The sequence below is a fragment of the Nuphar pumila genome, chromosome 16, assembly GCF_984573655.1.
Source record: "Nuphar pumila chromosome 16, dmNupPumi1.hap1.1, whole genome shotgun sequence".
Taxonomy (NCBI): domain Eukaryota; kingdom Viridiplantae; phylum Streptophyta; class Magnoliopsida; order Nymphaeales; family Nymphaeaceae; genus Nuphar; species Nuphar pumila.
Genome location: NC_143264.1, coordinates 5,663,993 through 5,677,610, shown reverse-complemented (window position 1 = coordinate 5,677,610; position 13,618 = coordinate 5,663,993). Strand labels below are relative to the sequence as shown.

Below are 13,618 nucleotides of genomic sequence, written 5' to 3'. Positions count from 1 at the left end.
GCATTGCTATCAGGATATATGCAAGTCGCCAGAAGGCAAAATTTGAATCAGAGACAACACTAGGACAATCGCCAACAGCATGAAGATCTTTCCAATATCTGAACTAAGAAAGAAAATGCAGCCAGGTAAAGAGTAAAACAAGATGAAGGAAAAACAAGACAAATAACTACATGCATAATAAAGGCAGCAAGAATGAGGAAGCATTAAATCGAAACTGGCCTTTGCATGGGTTCCGTGGGCAGCAATCCATCAGAAAAAAAAAATTCCTTGGAGACCAAGGCCAACCTCGAGAGTTGATTTTTTTGCCTCAAGCGCCTCGGTTCAAAAAAACCCACAAAAGGAAAGAATAATCTCCCCCGACCTCGTGTCTCAGTGAGAAAAAATGGATGGCATTTCTTTTCTGAAGAACGTCTCTCTCTCTCTCTCAAAATCAAATGATATGCCATTATGATGTTGAAGAGGCAGGGGATTATATCAAAAAAAGAATTAAGGAAGCAAGTCAGTTGAGCTCAAGCTGCATGGGTCCCAAGCACACTTCTGCCGATATGGGACAGCCTTGAGGATGGAATAAGGGGCACTTCTTCATCTGCATCAGCACTTGCTTGCAAGGAATTGCCTCCGTTGTTGCCGCTATTAGGATATAGATCGGATGACTTCTTATCCAGCTTCCATTCCTGTCAGTGAAACGTTCAAAATAATTACAACAATGGTGATGTTTAACACAACTGAGCCACACAAGGCAGCCCTGACACAACGCGCCCTATGCGCTTTCAACCAGACCTGGTCAGCTGAATCAGCTATCCTAAAGCCATATCTGTGTCACACAGCACCAATGGCGGGCTGTACGGCTAAATGCCCATTATCTATTTAGCCAGCAAAGGTGGTGGCATGACTGCAGTAACTTGTCCATCAAATATGGTTGCCTAATCAATCCAACTTGTTATATGGAAAGCTGGCAACAAGAGAGTTAAAACCAATTGTTGAAAATGACACATAATTCAGACAAACCCTACACGGGTTCACCCACAGACAGTGATTCGAGCAAGGAAAGTACTGAGGAACAGACAACTTTTGTAGACATCACAAAGAGATGAACCTATCAACCCTGATATAAAAAGTTAGACTGCCTACCTTTGGTGTCCTTTCTGAAAGAATTTCAGCAGTAGAAGCGTGCACATCCTTGACTTTCAAGTAATTGTACATTACAACACCAATCAGAGCTGCAAATAAACATCTTTTAAATGATGAGAAAATATGGGTGTGTCAGGTGCAAGGCAAATGTAAGCATGAAAGTATGGGGTCTGAGCATCAGACGAAGCCTACCGATGGCATAGCCAATAATATTCAGGCCAGTAATTGTTGATTCTGGAAATATAACAGTTGAGAGAGCAATCAATATCCAATCCTTCAAAACACCCGCAACACGGATGGTAACAGCTCCTGTTCTTCCAATTACCAAGAATATTGAGAAATTCAAAGCTAAAGCACAGACGGCATTCGAGAAAAAAATCCAGAAGTTGAATTGGATTTGTGAAACTTCCATCCCAGGCTTCTCCAACAAAAACCAAGGCACAAACAGAAACAGGAAACTGCACAAAAAGAAACAATTAAAACGTGATTGTGATGCATGAAACATGAACTATACGACAAGATTGTGTAGTAGTGTTGCTAGTTGCTACTTCAAAAGGATGGCGTATGTCTGATACATACCATCAACAGGCATTAGAAAATAAACATGCGACCGTACTGAGCCATTTAAAAATTACTGTCCCCAGACCCAATCATCTTTTGGTCATAGTGAACTAGTGGGGATACTGTTAGAATCAAAACCAGGACCATGTTGTAAAAAGGATTTTCATATAACATGATATGCAAATAAAACATTTGATTCAAATCGTAACAAGGTTCAAACATGTCATATACGGTTTTAAACCAAAATCCAAATCAGATCAAAAGATCAAACATATGCATTGAACAGAATAAAAACAACAAAGAAAGCATGTTATTATTCTGCAAAAGGCTAAGGCGTATTAAAATACTCTCCTTAGAGAAGATTCACCCCCACATACGATGCAAAAAGAGTTCGGGATCCTTCCCCCAGGATACAGTAGCCTCGACGATCTGGATCGGTGCACTCCTATGGTAGATCATCCTTCAAAAACAACCTCAACGAACGGATGATGCAGACCATCTCTTTCAGGGGAACACCCACAGGAAAAACCGAGAGAGAGATACAGCAGGAAGAGAGAAAACCAACATTTTCGTATGTCTGTCTGTGTAATCTCAGTCCTCTAACCCCGTTTTATAACCCCTGAAAGGTTACAAAACGCGGACGTGACCCATTACATATTACGAAGTGACATGACCCGATAACGGATCGACCCGTTATTCATTTCTCTTATCTCATTATTTAATCCAAATAAAACAATAATGCGGGACAAAAAGAACATTGGACTTAGAATGGATATGGCCCTAAAGGGCTAATTACCCGAACCCGGACCCGACCCGGCCCGGCTCGGCACGGCGCGGCCGGCAGGCGGGCGCGCGTGTGGTAGCCATCTCATCCACTTGTTCTTTGGAACAAGTGTTAGAATCTCTACGTAGGTTATAAAGCCCACAACTTTTTTGAGATTCTTCAATGTGGGACTATTCCACGTTATCAAAGTCCAAACACACTCCATAAAGGAGTGGTCCCCACATGTTTTCTTTATTTGAATTACCTCCTCATCTCTTCCTACATCCAACATTCCCCCACAAATTCAAAGAATGAAACAGGAGGAAACAAAGATGCAAGGTGAAGTAATCTGCAGCAGGATATATCATGCTTTCAGTAATAGTACATTCCGGTTTGAACCACTACCTTAGTTGACTAACTTTACCCCCACAGGAACAAAGTGAACTAAAGTCTTGAACTTGAACCTTTGGTGTAGGAGTGTCCATTAGCAACAACACGATAAATGTTCTGGTTGTAATCCTTAAGGGTGGCGCGTTAATGGTCATGCGCCTGAATCATGTTTCATGAGTGACTTCAGGAATAACCCAATTCCTTAAACTGCGGTCATATAGTCACACTCACATAGGTGAACTTCTCTAGAGATGCACTGCTAACATCTCGCCAAGAAGGCTTTGAACTCATTCAGAGTTTTCACTCTTCCTAAACTTGCAGCTACAACACCTTTCCAGAGTAATCAGGAAAAAAGACACAGATACTTAGTATCACATTAAGAAGGTGATATTCAGTTCATCCTACAACTTATTATTACCACATTGAACCTACCTATATGTGGGGGGATGCTCTGAATACGGCTCGCCATATTCCGAATAGAGTTCACCAGAAGTATAAGAATAGTAGCCCATTTGAACTCTAGAGAAATAGGAAATCTAGCTTAATATACCTCAAAGTGTAGGGGTGTCTTGCAAAGGTACTTGTCTCAGAGCACAACAGGAAGAAACTGTGTCCTAAAACTGTAGATGTTGTCTTTTGGGGTTATATAAAAAATATCTATGCCTATAAGTTCTTAGTAATTAAGTCTGAGATATCTGGCATAGATGTAAACTCTATTGTTGAGCTTCGAGAAACTACATTCTTTGAGGATGTATTTCCCATGAAAGTTTGTGGAATCTTTCTTCGTCAGATGTACCTTCAACTTCTGGTTTCATTCCCGAACATATGAAAAGGATGACAGATGTGGGGGTGTCTTGCAAAGGTACTTGTCCCAGAACACAACAGAAAGAAGCTGGGTACTAAAACTGTAGATGTTTTTTTGGGTTATGTAGAGAACACCTATGCCTATAAGTTCTTAGTAATTAAGTCTGAGATATCTAGCATAAATGTAAACTCTATTGTTGAGCTTCGAGAAGCTACATTCTTTGATGATGTATTTCCCATGAAAGTTTGTGTACCTCAGAATCTTTTTTCGTCAGATGTACCTTCAACTTCTGGTTTCATTCTCAAACATGTAAAAAGAATGACTGATGTGGGGGTTGAGCCATCTTGTTCTCACTCTAGAACAACTGAGTTTAAGGAAGTGGTTGAACCAAGAAGAAGCAAGAGACCATGGATTACCAAGGATTTGGGAAGTTATTATATCACTTACCTTATCGAGGATGATCCTCCCACTTTCCGAGATATAATGGCAAGAAATGTTGGATGTAGGAAGAGATGAAGAGGTAATTCAAATAAAGAAAACATGTGGGGACCACTCCTTTACGGAGTGTGTTTGGACTTTGATGATGTGAATAGTCTCATATTGAAGAATCTCAAAAAAGTTATGGGCTTTATAACCTACATAGAGATTCTAACACTTGTTCCAAAGAACAAGGGGATGGGATGGCTACTACACACACGCGACGCGCGCGCGCGCGCGCCCGCCGTGCCGTGCTGAGCCGAGTTTGGGTTCAAGTTTGGCTAATTGGCCATTTAGGGCCATATCCATTCTAAGTCCGATGTTCTTTTTGTCCCACATTATTGTTTTATTTGGATTAAATAATGGGATAAGACAAATGGATAACGGGTCGATCCGTTATCGGGTCATGTCACTTCGTAATGTGTAATGGGTCACGTTCGCGTTTTGTAATCGTTCAGGGGTTATAAAACGGGTTAGAGGACTGAGATTCATACGAAGACGTTGGTTTTCTCTCTTCCTACTGTATCGCTCTCTCGGTTTTCCCTGTGGGTGTTTCCCTGAAAAGGAAGTTTTGCATCATCCGTTCGCTGAGGTTGTTTTCGAAGGACAATCTACCATCAGAGTGCACCGATCCAGATCATCGAGGCTACTGTATCCAGGGAGAAGGACGCCAGACCCTTTTTGCACCGTATGTGAGGGCGAATCTTCTCTAAGGAGAGTATTTTAATACGCCTTAGCCTTTTGCAGAATAATAACATGTTTTCTTTGTTGTTTTTATTTTGTTCAATGCATATGTTTGATCTGGTCTGGATTTTGGTTTAAAACCGTATATGACATGCTTGAACCCTGTTACGATTTGAATCAAATGTTTTATTTGCATATCATGTTATATGAAAATCATTTTTACAACATGATCCTGATTTTGATTCTAACAGTTGCCATCATCTATAAAAGTGATAAAATACTTTTTATTATTTTTATTTAACACTTCATTAAATTCACAAATATCTGTGTGCACCAGATCCAATATTTCAGAATCTCTAACAATCGTATGGAATGGTTTCCTACATTGTTTTGTTTGCACACAAATCTCACATTTTTTAGTTTTATCCATGGAATGTTTAGGAATCATCTTCAAGTTCATCATGTGTTTTACAGAATTAAAATTCACATAACCCAATCTATTATACTATAAATAAGATGATTTTATATTATAAGCAACATTAGACAATGAATCAAAAGAAACATCATTCTCTAATTTATTACTGCAAACATGTTCAACACGAAGTTTAAACAAACTATCATCTAAATACTTCTTGACAATAAATGTTCGAAAATGTAAAATAACAACTTTATTACATTTAAAATTAAACTCATAACCCTCTCTAACTAGACATGAACTACTTAAAATATTTTTTCTAACTACAGACACATGGTGTACTATATCTAGAGATAGAACTCGTCCTGAAGGAAACTTCAGGTTCACGCATCCAATCCCTAACACTTTTGTAGTTGTTGAATTGCCCATAGTTACGGATCTGCCTGCAGCAGCCTGATAGGAGACAAAGACAGACTTATCAGCACAAACGTGCACATTAGCCCCAGTGTCAACCAGTCACTCAGTTGGCTCATAAACATGATAGATTTGCGGGTTAACAGACAAATACCCAATACTGGTCCCAACAACCTCAGTCACCATATTGACTTGAGGCGTTTCATCCGTAGTCCCATGAGTCTTGGCCTTCTTAGAAGGACATTATGTAGCCCAGTGCCCGACCTGTTGACGGTTCCAGCAAGGTTTGTTCTTTGCCTTCTTCCGGATTTTGGCCTTAGGTTTAAATTGGTTTTTCATTACAGGTTTCGCTCTTTGTCCCTTGCCTTTAAAAGATCCGGTCATCATATTCACTTTAGGTTGTTCAGTTGGCATCACAAATTGTTTCTGAATCTTATGTTCTTCCTCAATGGTTATGGCTACTATAAGATCATCCAAGGAGATCTTTCCTCTACGGTGCTTGAGAGACATGCCAAAATCTATCCAAGACTTAGAAAATTTTTCCACGATGGTCATTACTTGAAACTTCTTAGGAAGTTTCATATCAGCCTCAGTCAAACTATGGAGCAACAGCAGAAACTCGTACGCTTGTTTAGTGACCGACTTGCCCTCAACCATCTGATATTTCAGAAACTTGGCAACCAAATACTTCTCAAGACCTTGCTCTTCGGTATTGTACTTTTTGTCAAGTTGATCCCATAGAGCTTTAGCAATTGTAGATGAAGAACAATATACATCGAACAAAGTGTTGGACAGAGCCAACAGAATGCAACCACGACATATACCATCCTTCTCTTTCCACTCTACAGCCGCATTAACAGCAGCAGGATCAGGATCAATCTCGAACACCGAAGGGCGTTCGAGTTCTAGAACAAACAGCAAGCCTATAGTCGTGAACCAGATTTTCATGCGTTGTTTCCAGCGCTTGAAATTCTGACCGGCAAATTTTTCAAGCATACCGAACATGTCTACTTTCAGTATAAAACCTGATGCAATCGACATGCTTAGAAGAATCTTCTCTAAGACTTTCTCTAAGACTGTTAAAATCAAAACCTGGATCATGTTATATGAAAATCCATTTTACAACATGATCTTGGTTTTGATTTGGGCCTCAATAGTAGAAATATCTATGAAACTTAACAATTTTACCAGATAACAACCAAAACAGGAGCTAATCTACCCAGATATTCATTACATAGTACCTATATTTTTCTGTCGGGGAGAAACCACCAATTTTTTGGGTCACCGAGTGGTGCAACATTGACTGAGCCCTTTCCGAGTGGCACCTGTACTACAAAGATCTGGGAGGAAGCTTAGGACAGGCTCCAACTGGTCAAATTTACACCTGGACATATGAAGAACCTGGTCCTACCTGGTCCAAGTCCAAACTGGTTCTTAACTCTACATTTAGGATTGGCTCATCATTTTAGTAACGTTGACAATCAGCGCAATGGAGGGAGCCCATTGAAGAATCATCAAACTTGGCTACGCAATTGATTCTGGTGAGATTACAAGCAGGAAAACAGCTGAAACTGTTTGCCTCCTCCTAAGCCTATGAGAAAATTCATCCATGACACTTGAAAACAGAATTCTAAGCGTAACCTAATAATTCCACCTGTCTCAGAAGCTCCAAAACACTATCAAGCAGCCAAAATGAACTAGACACAAAATTAAAGGTTCTAAGTGCCAGCTAGCCTATATTTGTATTTTGTAGGTTCACTACTAGCTTCTATAGTATCTAAATTCCTTGAGGCCTATTCAAGAACTGCATTAAATGAAGCAAAATACTGCATGTTACACAACATACATAATGCAGCACCATTTTCAAGGGTATGGTCATTCTCCTAGTTCAAAGAAGAAATAAATTCAATTTATACATAAAAGTTCCAGAACATGGCATACAGACATTATAGCTGGATCAGAACAGCAGCACCATCCTGGTTGAGGGTCCCCAGTTACGAATCCCACTATAGGCATTCCAACTAAGGTTGCCAAATGAAAGCAGGAAAAAAAAGAAAAAACCCATAACACACTAGTTTGCCAGGAATAAATCCTTGAGTGTTATTATTCTTTTTAGCTGCTCTTGTGGTTATTGCTTCAAAAAGAATTACTTTTCGCCATTTTCTACAGTTTTAACTAGAATATATAACACAAAAGTATTTGATTTGACATTTTTCTGCCTACCTCTTATGCCAATGGCCACTCTTGTCAATGTTCTACTTCGGCATTATGCTTCATATATCTATTATGGTCGGAAAATTTTGGAGAGGAACTTTAGTTGTCCAGCGAAGAAGAGAATAAATCAAGGTTGCTAGACTAGGAAGCGGAAGCAGGAAACGATACGGGAAGCAGAAGCTATGCATTTTAAAATGTGTAGGAAGTGGGAAGAGAGAAATAAATATATATATATATATAGAAGAATTGAATGGGAATCAAAATGAAACACAAATAAAAACTAAAATAAAAGTGACTGATATTACATTTCATGATTTTTTAGTGTAAAAATTAAATTTTTAACAAAATCTAAAAATGATGACTACCAATTTAGAGAAATCGCATGAAAGTTAGTGAGAAGCGTGAGAGAAAACACATAAAAACATGAAAAGTTGAGTAAGAGAACATATAAGAATAATAGATGAAGCATGCGGAAAACATAGGAAAAGCATGGGGGGAATCGAGGTTCTCATCAAGTTTCGGAAGCGAGGAGTATCGCGCTTCCGAAGCAATTCCGGAAAGCGAGCTTCCCACCTACCTAAGAAGCTTCCGGTAACTCTGGAATAAATAGATAAGACAATCCCTCAACATAAGATCAACCATGATGATGTTACTCTATTTCTCTTTTGTAGCCCATACATGCTCATTTTATTGAGAAAGTAAGAAAGAAAATTTCAAACCTAATTCAAAAGTACATACCTGCAGGGTGCTATGTAATACAAGCTGGTAATAGGATTCAGTGTCAAGCCCTTCTTCTGAAGGAGGACTTGAGTTAAGACCAGCCTAAGAGCTTCTGCAAATATACCCGTCACCTGGTACACTGTTCCAACTATATTAAAATGAATCTCCCCATAGGACGAAATAACAACTCCAATGCTGACCAACACCATATTCGAGAACACGTCACACCTCAATTTGTCAGTGCCACATATAACAGCCATTAGGAAAGTTGCAACTGGCACTGTAACAGAAAACAGAACATAGATGTAAGATGAAGACTAATTATGTTACAAGAATATTATTTCAAAAGGAGATAGAAGTACATACTGAGGGCTTTAAGCATCTGGATGAAGGCCACTGAAATATGCAGATAAGCAGTGTTACCAAACCTGTGATCACAGAGAATGTGTTGCAAAAACTAAGACAAAAGGTGTTCAAAGATGCAGATAAGACACCCAACAAGAAAAAATCGCTAAACTTTTGGGGAGAAAAAAAACACTAAAGTAGAAAATTTTGCAAGAAAATCTACATAAAAGCTTTGACAATCTTTGTATGATCTGCAGTTCATTATGTTATTCATTATGAAACTGATCACTGTGTTCCACAGATTAAGAGACATACCACAGGCTTGATGCAAAGAAAGCACTGATAGGAATCACACAAGTTGCATATCTGCAAGACAGATGAACATCATTAAGGGAGATGGAAACAAGGTGAGAAATTAAAAAAAAAAACATTCAGTATTCTTACATTTCAAATGTCATATTGACAGGTGCAACAACCTGAATAAGACAACTAGACTTGTTAGACAACCAAAGAGGGATAGAGTGACATAGTCTACAATGTTCCAACCATATGGGAGAAAAGAAAGAACAAACAAGAAAGAAAGAATTCCAGAAACAAAGAACACATTCGTGTAGATGAACATGCAGAATTCCAGAAACAAAGAACGCATTCATGTAGATGAACATGCAATGGGCGGTCCTTTTTGTGACCATGCACATTGTATAGAAGAACATGTGCGTGCATGCAAAACCAAAACAACAAACTCACAGAACCAAACAAGATGAAATCTGAACAAACTTCCAGTTCAACATAAGAAGTGCAAAAGATGACAGTACAGGAAACAGGACAGAAGGCAAGCTACATTATCATAAACAACATTATCCTCTGTTAAAATTCTCAAACATCCATAAGACAAATGAGAGGTAGGAATTCAAGCCACTTTTAATAAAGACAAATGGTATAACATCCGGAAACAACTATTTCCATCACTTCCTAAATTTTAAATTGAAAAGGACAAAGAACTGACTGATCGTTCAATTGATTGATTTAATATGGCTTTCCAGAGAAAAAGGAGACACTAAAAACCTTAATATTGTTTTTTCCTTTTATTTTGTAATTGCGTTCACATACCTTTATAATTGTTTTCCAAAGAAGCAATATGAGATGATGTCTTCAGGATATTGTTACAAAAAATTTATTTAAACTAGTTCGCGAACAATGAGAAATTGTGCCTTTGACTAGCTCCTTTCCAAACCTCAGAAAATACCATGATCCTTTAAAATATCCAAAATTGCATAGTAGACGAGTGCACACACACACACACACACACCCAACATATCATTAGAACAAAAAAGAAAAATAAGAGTAAAATCAGAATATTAAACATCGCCTATTGGTGACATAAATAGCAGTTTTGTGCAAAGGCTAGGGAAGATCAGGAAGGACACAGTATAACAAGGGAACATCAACTGCACTATATAGCATCTAAAAGAGAACAAAACCATACCTTGAGAACACGAACAAGAATGAATGCAACGGCGCCAGAAAATCCCATGTGAATCATGGTAAGTGTTATGGGAAATGGAAAATTGAAATATTTTGGAGATAGGACCCACTGCAGGAGCAAAAATAAAACACTTTTAACAATCAAGCTCCAGAAAGGCCTATTTTGAGACAATACCAATTAGAAGCCACATACATACATATGAATATGTATGCACATGTGCATCTGCAGCCTTCCATGGACATTAACAACTTCAGCACAAATTTACATCTCTAATAAAGTTTTTAAAAAATAAATAACACATGGTGGTCTCATGTTATAGAGGTAAATGACAAATTTATGAAGCAGAAACATTAAAAAGTTTCAAATGATCTATGCATGTTTATGAACTTCAAAGAGAACAATTAAAATTGGCATCTATAAGGGCCTTGCTACATTTTAGCCATAGCTCCCAGATTCTCCAGTGAAATCTGCAAACCATGACCCACCAAACTGTAGCATCGGATAGTTTACTGGGTTTTCATGCATGTGTCAACCTGCAATCCACAATCAATGATCCTGGTGACTGTTATCATACCACTCCATCTCTTGGTTATGTTTAACATTAATAGATTTCTCTTTCTCCCTTTCAGGAACATGTCTCCAATCCACTTTATATTTTGTGTGATGCACTCTTAGCTTTGCTGACTACAAGTCAATAGCATACAATAATAAACTGACAAAATAATGATACCCATGGTTTCCAAAATTTTCAAATCGAGATAGCACCACTGGATAGGAAATTCCTCCAAGTTGGAACTTCCCTTTGGCATGCAGAAATCTGAAACTCTAAAATAGTAATCTTGGATAACAATTTAGCAACTTCTAGTGAAGATAATCTAGGTGATTTTATCAAGAAGTAAAAATCATGGAAGTATTGGTACTTGACTACCCATGCTTCCACCACCCCGCTACCTATCCGACACACATGTATGTATATGTGTGTGTGTTGTTGCTGATTCATGGAAATTTGGGACAATTTTCCATAGGTCTGCAAATCGATTTCATTGTTTCAGATATCATTTCTAGTTCTCATTATCGCTTTATGTCTTATGTGATCCTCCAATGACATCTTTTCTCCATTTTATTTTCCATTTGAAATACTACCATAGATACAGGAGAAACAACCATACTACTCATTAAACAAGCGGGAGATGACATTGCAAATAAATATCGACACCGCAAAAGAAAACTGAATGTTTCAATTTCAATCCTTTCTCTGAGTTGCACAATGAAACCATATAATTGGCAAGGAAACCTAGCTATCACTTTCCAATGAAACATTACATGCTTATATTATCTCAACATCTATTAGTCAAAAGCAAATTTAAGAATCACAATGCCAAAAAACGAAGAAAGGAAAGATGCTTAACCTTGTTATACAAAATAACTCCAGATGACAGCAATATGTATATTAGTAGGTAGAGATAGGTAAGCATAAGTGGCTTGTTGATCAACATGTCTAATCTCTTCACTGACAACAGCAAATGACCTTTTAGTAATATTCTTAGCTAAACAGCATCAAGCATCTAACAACTGGAGGTATCCCATTTTATATCTCTGATGCCAGAATCCTGGTGGCATGATCTTCTACGGAGCAAAGGCAGGTCTTGCACTACAACATGGCCACAAATATCGTTCAAAATAAGGCAGCATTATTGGAAACGAACCAATCTCTTGACACAACACGATCTACCCTTTCCACCTAAAACATCATAAGACATGCATAAATTAGGATATGCGAGCGAGGCATCTACACAGAAGCACCCAAACAATAGTACCAATTGACTTCACAAATATATGTTCTCAATTCTCAAACCCTGCCCACAAGAAAAGAAAGTCATAAACTAACAACTTCATGCTTGCATCTAAAGTATAAAATATTTTACTTAGATATGGAATTTTGATCCCTGAAAATAAAAAACAAGAATAAAAATTTAAAAATAATATTATACTTATGCATTCCAAAATATACATCCTTTTCGGCAATTCCCAAATAGAAAAAAAAACTGATAAATGAATAGTAAAGCGTCTTGGAGCCATCCATCTCAAAGTATATAGTCTTGTCTATGGACCAACTTATAACGCAAAGTCAGCTGATTGTATTTCACAGTTTTGATCATCAAAATTCCCCAAGAACAAATACAATAAGATGAACAGGCATACTAACATTTATCCAAGCTAAGTTTTCCAAGTTTCCTACGCGAAACAAGATAAATGAGTCAATTTATACAGAACTTCTTCCACATTATTAAACTTCATTGTCCCAGTAATTTTAGTAAATCTTGCCACAAAATTAAACGAAAACATTGGAAATCCTGCCGTACTTCACCTAATGTAGGCAAATTGCTTTAACAATTTTAACAGTATAAATATTTACACCATAGAAAAATTCAAACTAAATAACGAAAAAACCGTTTATTTGAAAGATGAACTTCTAAGGGTCTTGAAATCAGATTTACATGTCTAGGAACGAAAAGACACAGAAAGAACCCCCAAGAAAATATGATGTTTCCACATTTTGACCTACTTTTGCAAACTAAAGCATTTCTCGTAGCTTCAAAATTTAGATTGATGAGAAAGTAAAGAAGGAAAACATCGTTTCTGAGAAAGAAAGTGCGATAAAGATTACTAAAAAACTGAGATCTGTACGCTTCACACAGAAAAGACGGGATCCAAAAGACTTCTCAATTGTTTTACCCCTAATCTTTTACAATGTGATTATCCTCTTCTTTATAATCAATCTTTTTCAAAAATTAGAAGAATCGAGAGAAAGAGAGCGAAAGAGAGAGAACTTAGGGTTTCCACAAGAGAGAAGTGGAAGGGAAAACGATAGGAAACGAGTTGGAAGAAGATACAGACCTTCGCCTCCTCGTTCTCTGTCCACTCTCTTCCCTCCCTCTCTTCGAATTCACACAAGAAGAAGAGGGTAAAAACAAACAAATCTTGAGAAAACACATTAACTCGTGAACGTTCTCTCGTTATATAGTGGCCGGCAGATCGAGCTCGTGGCCGGTCGGAGGACACCTTTGTAAATAAACTCAAATAGAAGGGGAATTTACATGGAATTAAGACGGCTTTAAGTTTAGCTCTAATCTTCTTTGATTGCGTGTTTTTAAAGGACTTCAAACTGACAGCTTATAATACGAAAAATATGACATCTTTTCATAAATGCCT

The 13,618-nt window shown here is 37.8% G+C and overlaps 1 protein-coding gene across 1 annotated transcript; it reads right to left on the bottom strand.

Moving 5' to 3' along the window:
• Window positions 1-240: 240 nt before the first annotated feature.
• LOC149812777 (putative sugar phosphate/phosphate translocator At3g17430) lies at window positions 241-13,374 on the bottom strand. The gene is made up of 10 exons (XM_089991661.1): window positions 13,304-13,374; window positions 11,815-12,146; window positions 10,406-10,513; window positions 9,364-9,395; window positions 9,235-9,285; window positions 8,941-9,002; window positions 8,593-8,854; window positions 1,324-1,589; window positions 1,132-1,220; window positions 241-674 (listed from the first exon to the last, which is right to left on the bottom strand). The coding sequence occupies exons 2-10, from the start codon at window positions 11,899-11,901 to the stop codon at window positions 510-512; spliced, it is 1,122 nt and encodes a 373-aa protein (XP_089847787.1). The 5' UTR covers window positions 11,902-12,146; window positions 13,304-13,374; the 3' UTR covers window positions 241-509.
• Between the last annotated feature and the right edge of the window lie 244 nt (window positions 13,375-13,618).